At 44.6% G+C, this 13,511-nt stretch overlaps 1 protein-coding gene across 1 annotated transcript in view; it reads left to right on the top strand.

The window, feature by feature from the left end:
• Nucleotides 1-13,511, top strand: part of TAOK1 (TAO kinase 1) — an 84,156-nt gene that overhangs the window by 20,965 nt on the left and 49,680 nt on the right. Inside the window, exons 2-3 of the mRNA XM_058676621.1 lie at nucleotides 9,454-9,678; nucleotides 13,309-13,380. Of these exons, the coding sequence (XP_058532604.1) occupies nucleotides 9,547-9,678; nucleotides 13,309-13,380 (204 nt within the window). The 5' untranslated portion in view covers nucleotides 9,454-9,546. The remainder of the gene's footprint in view (nucleotides 1-9,453; nucleotides 9,679-13,308; nucleotides 13,381-13,511) is intronic.

Below are 13,511 nucleotides of genomic sequence, written 5' to 3' on the forward strand. Positions count from 1 at the left end.
CATCCCATATGGGTGCCAGTTCTAATCCCAGCTGCTCCACTTCCCATCCAGCTCCCTGCTTGTGGTCTGGGAAAGCAGTTGAGGATGGCTCAAGCCTTGGAACTCTGCATCCATGTGAGAGACTTGGAAGAAGCTCCTGACTCCTGGCTTCAGGTCAGCTCAGCTCTGGCTGTTGTGGCCACTTGGGGAGTAAATCAGTGGATGGAAGATCTTTCTCCCTCCTCTGTAAGTCTGACTTTCCAATAAAGATAAATTAAAAAAAAAAAAAAGAAAACAAATAGAAGATATAGTAAATATACTTGGTTCAGCTGGGTATAGTTTTCTGTATTATAATGTTTCTTGAGACTAAAATTGAACTTGAATGTCTATGGTGACAGGCACAATTTTTTTTTAAGATTTATTCATTTTATTACAAAGTCAGATATACAGAGAGGAGGAGAGACAGAGAGGAAGATCTTCCATCCGATGATTCACTCCCCAAGTGAGCCGCAACGGGCCGATGCGCGCCAATCCGATGCCGGGAACCAGGAACCTCTTCCAGGTCTCCCACGTGGGTGCAGGGTCCCAATGCATTGGGCCGTCCTCGACTGCTTTCCCAGGCCCCAAGCAGGGAGCTGGATGGGAAGTGGAGCTGCCGGGATTAGAACCGGTGCCCATATGGGATCCTGGGGCGTTCACGGCGAGGACTTTGACCACTAGGCCGTGCCGCCGGGCCCAACAGACACAAATTTGGCATTAACCAGGTTTAGAATGCCTGCCAAACATTGGCTGCTTTTTTCCCATCACTGTAATGCTTGCCCAGGTTCAGGGAAACCTAGGTAGTTACCTGCATCTGAGGGAAATTGTTAGGTTTTATAGAAGAGATCCAGAACTTTTAAAACTGGTGTACAGATGTAGAAATTACTAGTATAACAAGAATTAAATACATGTTAAAATATTTAGTGTAGAAGAAAAAATGTCACATTTTGTGAAAGCTTCATGGACTTAGCATTGAAGTCAGATTTGAAAAAAAAGGTATTGTAGGTTGTTCAACAAAGTAGAAAGTTGTGGATGGCATTTGGTTTGGCAGTTAAGCTACTGCTTGGGGTGTCTGTGTGCCATGTTGGAGTTACTGTGTTGGAGTCCTGGATGTGCTGTCTGTTCCAGCATTCTAGTTAGGGGGCAGCATTCTACTTAGGGGGCAGCAGGTGATGGTTCAAATATAGATCTCTGCCACCTACGTTGGAAGACCCAGATTGAATTCTGTGTTCCTCCAGCTCTGTGGACATTTTGAAGGGAGAAACAGCAGATGGGATCTCTCTATGCTTTTCAAAAAGAATATATGGGGCCCGGCGGCATGGCCTAGCAGCTAAAGTCCTCGCCTTGAAAGCCCCGGGATCCCATATGGGCGCTGGTTCTAATCCCGGCAGCTCCACTTCCCATCCAGCTCCCTGCTTGTGGCCTGGGAAAGCAGTTGAGGACGGCCCAAGGCCTTGGGACCCTGCACCCGTGTGGGAGACCCGGAAGAGGTTCCTGGTCCCGGCATCGGATCGGCGCGCACCGGCCCGTTGCGGCTCACTTGGGGAGTGAATCATCGGATGGAAGATCTTCCTCTCTGTCTCTCCTCCTCTCTGTATATCCGGCTTTCCAATAATAATAAAATCTTTAAAAAAAAAAAAAAAGAATATATGAAGTAGAATATGGTGTGAAAGGCTTTAATAAACATTGGTATCAGTTAGGGACAGATACATCCGGAGTAAGGACAGGAAAGGAAGGATGCAATCAGATTTTTTTCATTGTGAAATGTATTTAATGATTTCAATTTTACTCTGTAGGCATTACCATATTGAGTTAAATAAATTTTTTTTGAATTTATTTATTTTTAATGGAAAGTCAGATTTAAAGGAAAAAGGAAAGACAGAAAGATCTTAAATCCACTGGTTCACTCCCCAAATGACTGCAAAGCTGGAGCTGAGCCAATCTGAAACTAGGAGAAGGAACCTCTTCAAGGTCTCCCATGGGGAAGCAGAGTCCCAAGGCTTTGGGCCGTCCTCCACTGCTTTCCCAGACCACAATCAGGGAGCTGAAAGGGAAGTGGAGCAGTCGGGATATGAATCGGCACCCATATGGGATCCTGGCACACACAAGGTGAGGACTTTAACCAGTAGAGGGCCCTACCTTTGAAAAAGTTAAGATGGAAATTGTTCCCTAAAATCACTTAGCTTTGAAAAATATCAACATGGGCCTGGCGTGATAGCATAGTGGTTAAAGTCCTTGCCTTGAACATGCCAGAATCCCATATGCATGCAGGTTCTAATCGCTTTGGGCCCGCTTCCCATCCAGTTCCCTGCTTGTGGCCTGGGAAAACAGTCGGGGATGGCCCAAAGGCTTGGGACCCTGCAGGTACATGGGAGACCCAGAAGAAGCTCCTGGCTTCAGATCGGCTCAGCTTCAGCCGTTGCGGCCACTTGGGGAGTGAACCATTGGATGGAAGATCTTCCTCTCTGTCTCTCCTCCTCTCTCTGTATATGACTTTGCCATAAAAATGAATAAATTTTTTAAAAAATCAGTGAATTGTTCATCTTACTGCATGTATAAGCCCCTCATTTCATTCTTTCCACTTGATTATTTTAAGTAAATTTCAGGAACAGTATAATTTTATAGTTAAAGTTGTTTCCAGATATACCGCAGGGCCAGTTTTCAGGTGGCCTTCAAATTAAAAATATCTTTTTTTTTTGTTTTTAAATATTTATTTATTTTATTGGAAAGGCAGATGATATATATACAGAGAAGGAGATATAGAGAAGAAGATCTTCCATCCTGTGGTTCACTCCCCAAGTGGCCACAACAGATGGATGGGAAGTAGAGCAGCCAGGATTAGAACCAGCACCCAATATGGAATCCTGGCACATGTAACGGTGAGGACTGTAGTTGCTAGGCTACCTCACTGGGCCCATAAAATATACTTTCTTTTAACTAGTCTGTACTGGTAGATCGTAGCATTCTTTATACTTCATTTTAGTTTTACTCCAGTGTGATTCCCAAATTGCTTTATTTTTGACAGTGGGTACTTCAACATGGCTTAGGAGTCTTATTTTGCATGCTTTTGAAGTATTCTTTCATAGCTTTTTTTTCCCCTTTCATTTCTAGTTTTTTTCTTCCACTTATCTATACATTTCCTTTCCAAACTCTTAAATCAATTGCCACCAATTCCTTGGTTTGGTTGTTTCAGTGGGTAGATCTAGGAGTTAAATGCCGTGCTTTAGTGTAAACTAAATGATTCAGACTGATGCCTTAAGTTCAAATTATTGATGGAACAGTTGTTTTCAAGATTTGTTTGTGTTTATCGGATAGGCAGAGCAGATTCATAGAGAGAAGGAGAGAGAGAGAAAGATCTGTGTTGGCCACAACAGCCAGGGCTGAACTAATCTAAAACCAGGAGCCAGGAGCTTTTTCATAGTTTCCCATGCAGGTGCAAGGGCCGAAGGCTTTGGGTCATCCTCTGTTGATTTCCCAGGCCATAAGCAGTTGAGCCGGGTGGGAAGTAGAGCAGTCAAGACATGAACTGGCTCCCGTTTGGAACCCTGGCGCTTGCAAGGGAAGGATTTAGCCACTGATCCATCGCACTGGGCCAGGAAGGAAAGTTTTTTTTTTTTTTTTTTTTTTAAGATTTATTTACTTTTATTGGAAAGGCAGAGAGGAGGAGAGACAGAGAGGAAAGGAAGATCTTCTGTCTGATGATTCACTCCCCAAGTGACCGCCACGGCTGGAGCCAAGCCAATCTGAAGCCAGGAGCCAGAAGCTTCTTCCAGGTTCCCATGCTGGTGCAGTGTCCCAAGGCTTTGGGCAGTCCTGGACTGCTTTCCCAGACCACAAGCAGGGAGCTAGAAGGGAAACAGGGCAACAGGGCCACCGGGATTAGAACCAGCGACTATGTGGGATCCCAGCACATGCTAGGCGAGGACTTTAACCACTACCCTATCGTGCTGAGCCCAGAAAGGTTTTTACTTTGGTTTTTATGTTCATGTTTTTTTCATCTTAGTTTCTCATGACATTAATGCAGTTACTTATTCGTTGTATCTCATAATTATGTACATAATGGTTGCAGAATAAAAATTCTAATATAATGATAATAACTACAGCAGTTTAATAAGTATAGTTTTTTAGCTCTTAAAAGTTGAGGTAATTTCCAAGGCTGGTGCTGTAGTATGACAAGTAAAGCCTTTGCCTACAATGCTGGAATCCTGTATTGGCTCCAATTCAATACCAGGCTGCTCTAGTTCCATTCTACCTCCCTGCTAACATGCTTGGGAAAACAGCAGAGAATACCTCAAATGCTTGAGTCCCTGTACCTATGTGGGAAACCTAGAGGAAGCTCCCAGCTCCTGACTTTGGACTGGCCCAGCTCTGACATTTTTTGAGTGAACCTGCAGCCATTTGGGAGTAAACCTCTTTCTCCCCTCCCCCACATTGTTTTACCTTTCAAGTAAATATAAAATTATCTTTAAAATGAAAATATTTCACTCTATATAGTTATACCATCTATGTAGGCATAGTTAGGGGAATCTGTTTTAAATTAACTCTGACTTAACCACTGTTAATTTTCTTTTTATTCTGAATTAAGTCTGAGTTTATTATGGTATAAAATATTAACAACATCAAACTCAAATTTGTAAAACAAAGTACATTCAGAGAAATGTTGCTTAGATTCCCATCCTCCCCAACTCATCTCTTTTCCTGTAGGTAACCATTTGAAATAGATTTTTACTTACCCTTTTATTGTTTTTGATGTCATTTTCGTATTCTTTCTCCTTCATTGAAAAGTTGCATATTATATATACTGTTCTGTACTATGCATTATTTCTTACAAAAAACATAATTTGACAATTACTCTAGCGTATGTGGAATTATTCCTCATTCCATTTATTTATTTATTTATTTAGAAGGTCAATGACCAGAGCGGAGAGAGATAAATAATCTATCCCTTGATTGACTCAGTCCAAATGTCCACAACAGCTGATGCTTGACAGAGCTAAAGCTAGGAGGTAGGCGCTCCATCAGGTATGTGGGTGGCAGGATCTCAAGTATTTAAACCATCTTAAGCTGCCTCTCTGGTGCATTAGCTGCAAGCTGGATTGAGAGTAGAGTAGCTAGGTTTTGAACTTGCACTCTGATATGGACGTTGAAACAGGTGTTTTCATCTGCTGCCTCAATGCCTGCCACATCTTACATTCCCTTTTGTTGCTACATAAATCTCTGTTGTATGGGTCAGGATTTGCCATATTGGCCCAAGGGACATATTTGCCTTAATGCTGTGTGTGTGTATGAATGTTATCTGAGAGGCAGAGAGAGCAGGCATGTGTGAGAGCTCCTATTTGCTGGTTTACTTCTCAGGCCTAAAGTGATGGCTACTGGACCATGTCCAGTGCTCGGAGCTGGACTAGTCTAGGCCTCTCATGTGAGTGTTAGGAATCCACTCACTTGAGCTGTTACTGTTGCTATCCACATAGCATTACCAGGAAGCTGAAGTGAGGGACCACAGTTAGGAATCAAACCTGCACATTCTGGTGTGTAATTTGTTGTCTTAACTACTAGAGTAAATATGACACACCACCATATAACTACTTTATTTCTTCTTGTCTCTGGGGGAGGGGAGCCACATCAGCCTCTCAAATGTCCTAGTGCTTGGGGATGGGGAATTGCCACCCAGTATCAACCCAGGGTCCGAATGTGGTATATGTTCCAAGGGTTCTGCCTGAGTGGTTTGGATTATTCTAAAATACTATAGATTTTGCTGATCCAAGGATGAGGCATCCCTCCCAATGTCCATTGGCTGACATAGTCAACCTCAAGTCTCCTTTCACCCACACTTTTGCTGTCTTTGTTTAGCTGGGGTAGTTGTCCAATTTATTTTGTTCTCCTTCCTCTGCTATGGTACCCAGTGTGTTGCCATATTCTCCATATGCATCAGGGTTTGTGTCCACTTCTTCACCTTTTTCACTTGGAGGTGGGCCCAATGATCTGGGCCAGGAGACCCGAGCACCACTGGATCCCCTGCCCCCAGGGTTCATAAACCCTGTACCTCCCTCAAAGGCGGGCCCCAGGACCACCAGGTGACCCAAGTCCTCCTGGATTCCCCACCCCCTGGTGCTCACAAATCTGACACCCACCTCGCTATCGGGCCCCCAGCCTCAGGCCAGGCAACCCAAGCCCCTCCAGATCCCCTGCCTCTGGGGCTCATATACCCACCACCCACTGACCCCAGGTTGTCATGACTTGCCTCACCTCAGCATCCACTATTGCATTGCACAGCCTGGCTCAGTCCAGCTTTCCCCCAGTTCCAGCTCCTGCTGGTGGGTGCTGCAGCCTAGCCCAATCCAGCCAGATCCCTGTCCCAGACCCAGTGTGAACTGGCTGGTGTTGCAGCTCGACCTGGCTCTTTCTGCATCCTATCCTGGTTCTCAGATCTACCAGTGGATGTTATGAATTGGTCCAGCCTCGTCTGTCCCCAGACCTGACCCACATGTATGCTGGCGAGCTGGGATGCTCATTGCGTTAGTTATTGTAATCATCTGCAGGGACTGCATCCTCACGAAGGCGTTTCCCAAACTCCTGTATCGGATCTCCTTCCAGTGGCAGATCTTGTGCACACCAATGGGTCCTTGGTCCAGGTTGACTTTGTCTGCCTCTTGTTCTGGCAGGAATAGTGGTCTTGCTCAACTGGCCCACACCCATTCTGGTTCTTACTGTTGGGCGCTGCAGCCCAGCCTGTTTTACACCCACCCTGGTTCTCGCGATAACCCTTGGGTGCTGGAGTCTAGCCCAGTCTGTCACTTCCCAGACCCAGTCAAAACCTGCACCAAGGAAGGCTATAGCCATGTCCAGCCCAGCCCACTGCCCTCAGTTTAGCTCTTGTGCTCACCAGTAGGAAACCCAAACAGCTGGGGCATAACCTTAGCTCCCCAGCTGTACCTGTTCACATCCATAGCTCTAGGGTGTGCTAGCAGAAATTGCAGTTCCACAGGTGTGAGACCACATATCCCCAACAGATTCTGCTACTAGACCTGATTCTCTCACATGTTAGTTATTGTCATGATCCATGCTCACTTCACCTTTCCCCTGTTCTGACTGTCCCAGGTACTGTGGTCTTGCCCTGCCAAGTAGTCCCCAGCCTTAGCTTTAGTGTGTCAGTGAGTGGTGCTTGGTGATGGTCAGTGCTAACTAGCCCAGCTCAGAACTCCCCCGTGTGCTGGTACTTCAATATGACCGTTAAAGGCCCTCCTGTTCCCCCCTCCAAACTGTTTGTCTCAGCCCCCTCACTTACCTGTAGGTACAGTGGCCTTGTCCATGGACGTCCCTCAGCAGTAATTCCTCACCCAGACATGAACACTCAGGTCATGCTCAAAACTCACCTGTGTGATCCCCCAATCCCTTGCAGATTCACACTCCCAAACCCCAGGGTGTGTCACTGGGCGGCCTGAGAGCTTGATTCAGCATCATTGGTGGCCAGGGCCTCCCAAGGCAGCTACCTGACTCCCTTCTTAAATTCTTTAAAAAAATTATTTGGGGAGGGGACTCCTAATGTGATGGTGCAGTGGCTAAATCCTTGCCTTGATTACTCCAGAATCTTATGTGAGCACTGGCTTGTGTCCTGGCTGTTCCACTTCCCTTCCAGCTCCCTGCTTGTGGCCTGGGAAAGCAGCAGAGGACAACCCAAAGCCTTGGGACCCTACACCCCCGTGGGAGACCTGGAGGAGACTCATGGCTTCAGATTGGCTCAGCTCCCAGCCTTTGCAGCCACTTGGAGAGTGAACCAGCAAATGAAAGATATTTCTCTCTCTCTGCTTTTCTCTGTAAATCTGCCTTTCCAATACAAATAGATAGATCTTAAAAAAAAAAATTTTTTTTTGAGAGACAAAGAAAGCTCTGATTTGCTGCTTTACTTTCTGAATTCTAGCATTGCCAATGCTGATTCAAGCTGAAATTGGGAGTGGTTACCAAACTACTTGAGCATTACTTATTATTTCCCTTGTTATACTTTGCAAAACTAGAAGCAAAACCAGGATGAAATTCAGGCATCATGATGTGAAATGTGGGCTGCCATCTGACAGCCTCCACCACAGGTCAAATCTCTGACCCCTGAATTAAATGTTTTTTTCTTACATTTGAGAATCATTGAGAGATAGGAATTGTCGTCTTGTTAGAAACAGACTGTTTTTGGGCGCATCACCTTGGCCCAGCAGCAGCAAAAATCCTCCCCTTGAACGCGCTGTGATCCCACATGGGCGCCTGTTCTGATCCTGGCAGCCTTATTTTCATCCAACTCCCTGCCTGTGGCCTGGGAAAGCAGTCAAGGACAGCCCAAAGCCCTGGGACCCTGCACCCGCATGGGAGACCCAGAAGAAGGATCTGGGCTCCTGAATTCGGATCAGCATAGCACTGGCTGTTGTGGTCACTTAGGGAGTGAATCAGTGGACGGAAGCTCTTCCTCTCTGTCTCTCCTCCTGTCTGTATGTCTGACTTTCCAATGAAAATAAATAAATCTTAAAGAAAAAAAAGAAGCCTACTGTTTTTAATAGTCTGTTTCTTGCTGACTACATCAGATTAAATAACTCTAAGGATTAATGTAAAAGGTCTCTCCCAAGATTAAAAAAATTTTGAAGTTTTATATTTTGGTAGATGAGGAAGTTTTTTTGTTTTTTGTTTTTGTTTTTAAGATGTATTTATTTATTTGAGTGGCAGGGCTAAAAAAAGAGAGGAAGATACAGAGATCTTACATCTGCTGGTTTATTGCCCCAAATGGCTGCAATAGCCAGAGCTGTGTCAAGCCAAAGCTAGAGCCAGAAGCTTCATCTGTATCTCCCATATGAGTGTAGGGGCCCAAACACTGGTGTCCATCTTCTGCTCTTTTCCCAGGTGTATTAGCAGGGAGCTAGGTCCGAAGTGAAGCAGTTGGGATTCATAGTTGGCAGCTTTATCCAGTAGCCCAAAATATTGTTCCAGGGGAAAATTTTTGTTTAAAGGTTTATTTATTTTTATTGGAAAGGCAGATACGCAGGGAGGAGAAGAGACAGAAGATCTGTCCAATATTCACTCCTCAAGCGGCCACAACGATTCGAGCTGAGCCAATCTGAAGCCAGGAACTTCCTCCGGGTCTCCCACATAGGTGCAGGGTCGCAAGGCTTTGGGCCATCCTCCACTGCATTCCCAGGGAATGCACCCATGTGGGATCCTGGCACCCTCAAGGTGAGGACTTTAACCGCTATGCTATCACGCCGGGCACCCAGGAAAAAATTTTTAAGTGCCATAGATTATGCTAATCTTCAGTCGGATTTAGGAACCATTACAGTAGATGATCACATTGTGTTTACAATTAATTTCTAGTCCTGAGAATTTTGTAGGGATTGTCAGTAAATTATATCAATTATTCTTAATACTTCTGCTTTTCTTTACTTTTTTCTTATTTTTCCACAGTAGTTTATGTCAGCGTGGCTTCATTCACACAGATGAACCAAGGATTGGGATAGGAGTATAAAATTAGAATCAGACAGCTGACTGCCCAGCAGGATGCCATCAACCAACAGAGCGGGCAGCCTAAAGGACCCTGAAATTGCAGAACTCTTTTTCAAAGAAGATCCAGAGAAGCTCTTCACCGATCTCAGAGAAATTGGCCATGGAAGCTTTGGAGCAGTGTATTTTGTAAGTATTAAAAGCTTGATGTCAGTAATGTCAGAGCAAAATCAATAATGTGAAGAGATACAGACTGAAGTTTTTTTTTAATTATACTCTCAAAATACTATTTTGACACCAAATATGTTCCTTTATACATCAAGAAAACAGTGGATTGTGTGGCAGGTATCAACTGTGTATCCTTTAATTAAAATTTTTTTTTAAAGGTTTATTTATTTTATTACAAAGTCAGATATACAGAGAGGAGGAGAGACAGAGAGGAAGATCTTCCATCCGAAGATTCACTCCCCAAGGTTCAAGGGCTATAGGAAAGTGGGAAAGACTATTATTTCCGTATTGTTTCCTGCATGTATCTGAGGTAAAGGGGGATATTAAGGGAGAAGCCCCACCCAGTTTCCCACCCACCCCGGGTCCCTGATGTGGGACATGCTCTGAGATACTTGCTCAAGTGGTTTTGATAGTTCAACAATTATGAATTGCTGCCAATCTCGCAAATCCAAGCACGATGAGGTCATTGAAGAATCCACTGATTGACATAGTCCATCTTAGAGTCTCTGTTTGCCCCGTATTTTGCTGCCAACATATAGCTGAGGTGGTTGGTTGACTTGTTCTGTCTTCTGTCTTTTCTTGGTTAGGGTTCTGAGTCCGGCATTTCGATTGGGGAGGTCATCAAAGAAACTTTGTCTGAGGTGTTCCCAGACCAGATTCTTGTATGCACTAGCAAGTACAGGGCCCGGCACAGTCCATCACCCCTATCAGCTGGTTGTTGCAATTCCTGGGTTGGTTCTGTTTTCAGCCACGACTTCCACTGGAACCAATGGGTGATTGCAGTCCAGCCTGGTTCTGCCCAGCACATACTCAGCCCTCACATAAACCAATGGGAGCTGCAGCCTAGTCAGAGCGACCCACAATAACCCCCACCAGGTCTGCCCCCTACCCTGATTTTGCCAGTATGTGCAGCAGACTAGTCCAGTCTGTGCCACATCCCGTTTGGCTCTCGTACATGTTGATGGGTATTGAAGCTTAGTTCCATCTAACCAGCTCAACTATTTAGCCCTCACGGATGTTGTTGAGTGCTTCTCTGTCTAGCCACCCCAGCCCCTGTCCTAGTTTTTGTGCCTTCCTGTGGGAATGGTAATCCAAGAGGGAGGAGCCCACTGTTTCCCTCCCAGGTCTCTCTCACTCCCGGTTTATGCACTCTCCAGGTGGCTCTGTGGTTGGACTTGACAGAATTAGCCCACAGTGCCAACTTCTGCCAGCTGATGCTGCGGCTAAGCCCAACCAACCCTCACCCACTCTAATTGTAGTTTGCACCAGTAGGGTCAATCAGCCCAGCCTGGCTTTTCCCTGATCTAGTCCACATGAGGCGCACAGGTGTTGTAGCCCTGCTTAGTTAGTTTGGTCTGCCCCCATCCCAGCTCACGTTCTCCAGTGGGAGTAGCTGTCAAGCAAGGAAAATCCCCCTTATTCCCCTTGTTGCGGACCAATTCTATGACAGGTTAAGGACTTTTTCTAGACCTGGACTCAGCAAATGATTCATGGGCCAATTCCAGCCCATTGGAGCCCCTCACATATATCCATTTTTGTACCATCTGTGGTTGCTTTGGCATTAAAATGGTAGAGCTGAATCCTTGCAGCTGAGACTATGTTGCCAGAAAAATCTAAAATATTGGGGCCAGCAGGGTGGCTCAGCAGGCTAAATCTCTGTCTTGCAGTGCTGGAATCCCATATGAACTGCTTTACTTCTTTTTTTTTTTTTTTTAAAGATTTATTTTTATTACAAAGTCAGATATACAGAGAGGAGGAGAGACAGAGAGGAAGATCTTCCATCCAATGATTCACTCCCCAAGTGAGCCGCAACGGGCCGGTGCGCGCCAATCCGATGCCGGGAACCAGGAACCTCTTCCAGGTCTCCCACGTGGGTGCAGGGTCCCAAATCCTTGGGCCGTCCTCGACTGCTTTCCCAGGCCCCAAGCAGGGAGCTGGGTGGGAAGTGGAGCTGCCGGGATTAGAACCGGCGCCCATATGGGATCCCGGGGCATTCAAGGCGAGGACTTTAGCCACTAGGCCACGCCACCGGGCCCAGACTGCTTTACTTCTTATCCAGCTCCCTGCATATGTCCTGGGAAAACAAGACTCAAAGCCGTGGGACGCTGCACCTGCATGAGAGACCTAGAAGAAGCTCCTGGCTACTGGTTTTGGATCGGCTCAGCTCCAGCCATTGAGGTCATCTGGAGGATAAACCAGTGTATATAAGATCCTCTCTGACTCTCTTTAGCTCTATAAATCTGACTTTCAAACAAATAAATAAGTCTTAAAAATTTTATTTTTATTGGTAAGACAATAGAGACAAAAGAGGGCGAGAAAAAGCCTCCATCTACTGGTTCATTCCCCAAATGGCCTCAACAGCAGGAGCTGAGCTAATCCAAAGCCAGGAGCTAGGAGCTTCTTCTGGGTCTCCCCTGTGGATGCATGGGCTCAAGGCTTTCGGCCATCCTCTACTGCCTTCCCAGACCACAAGCAGGGAGGTGGATGGGAAGTGAAGCAGCTGGGACACCCTAATGGGATGCTGACATGCAAGGTGAGGGTTTAGCCACTTAACCATCACGTTGGGCCCTAGTCATTTTTCTAATAGGTACAGTTAATATTCAGTTGACAAAAGGATAGTTTTAAATAGTTAGTACCAGAGTAGCTGGACATCCCTGTATGAAAATTAATTCATACTTCATGCCTTATGCTAAAAGTAATTTAAAATCGATCATAGAGTTAAATATAAAAAAATAGCTATGTAAAACTTCTAGGATACAACACCAAAGAAAATATTTGTTACCTTTGGTTATGTAGAGTTCACAGACATGACACCAAAATCCTGATCCATGAAAGACAAATTTATAAATTGAAGTTTATTAAAATTTAAAACTCTGCTAACATAATATGAGTGAAACCTAAGTGGAATACAAACGGTAACAAGTGCCTTCAATGTAAGATTGTTATTTATTTAGTGAACAAATTTTGTTGTAAGAGTAGGCAGTTAACCTCAATAAGATGTCCGTTAAGATTCTCACATCAGAGATCCCGGGTTCAGTGCCCAGCTACAGCTCCTGATACTAGTTTCCTACTAATGTAGACGTACTTATAACTCATGTAACTGAGTTTCTGCTACTTACTTAAGACACCTGGACTGACTTCTGAGTTACAGCTTCCAGTTTCAGCCCAGCTCACTCTTACTGTAGATGTTTGAAGAGTATATTGTTGAGTGGGAGTTCTCTTGTTCTCTGCTTCTCAAACAAAAAAAAAAAATTTTTTTTTGTTGTTTCCAGTACGCTGTTATAGGATACTATAGGCAATAATATTGTTTCTGCAGCAAATTAGATCAACACATCTGTCATCTCCCTCAGTAAGAAGCAGCTGAAAGGTTCCTAATACCATAGAATTTTATTAACTTTAATTGTAATACTTTTTTCATCCTACATGTCTGATATTTTGTATCTACATTTCTGTGTTTTCTCTTTCCCCTCAAAGCAGTTTTTATCTCCTTTTTGACATGATAGCTCACAGGTGCTTTTATTCTGAAAGAAGTAATTACCCCAAATTTAATCTGTTCATCTTAAACTTGTCCCTCCCCCCTTTTTATTTTAGGCACGAGATGTGCGTACGAATGAAGTGGTGGCCATCAAGAAAATGTCTTATAGTGGAAAGCAGTCTACTGAGGTAGGTTAAATATAATATATATGTGCTTACTGTCACGTTAGAAAAAAGACACCATTTTCAACTGCGGAGAACGGATAGGATTTATTATTTTTGTTGACATGCAGCATACAGAAAGAAATGTACATAAGTCT

The sequence above is a fragment of the Ochotona princeps genome, chromosome 17 (assembly GCF_030435755.1).
Source record: "Ochotona princeps isolate mOchPri1 chromosome 17, mOchPri1.hap1, whole genome shotgun sequence".
NCBI classification, from domain to species: Eukaryota; Metazoa; Chordata; class Mammalia; order Lagomorpha; family Ochotonidae; genus Ochotona; species Ochotona princeps.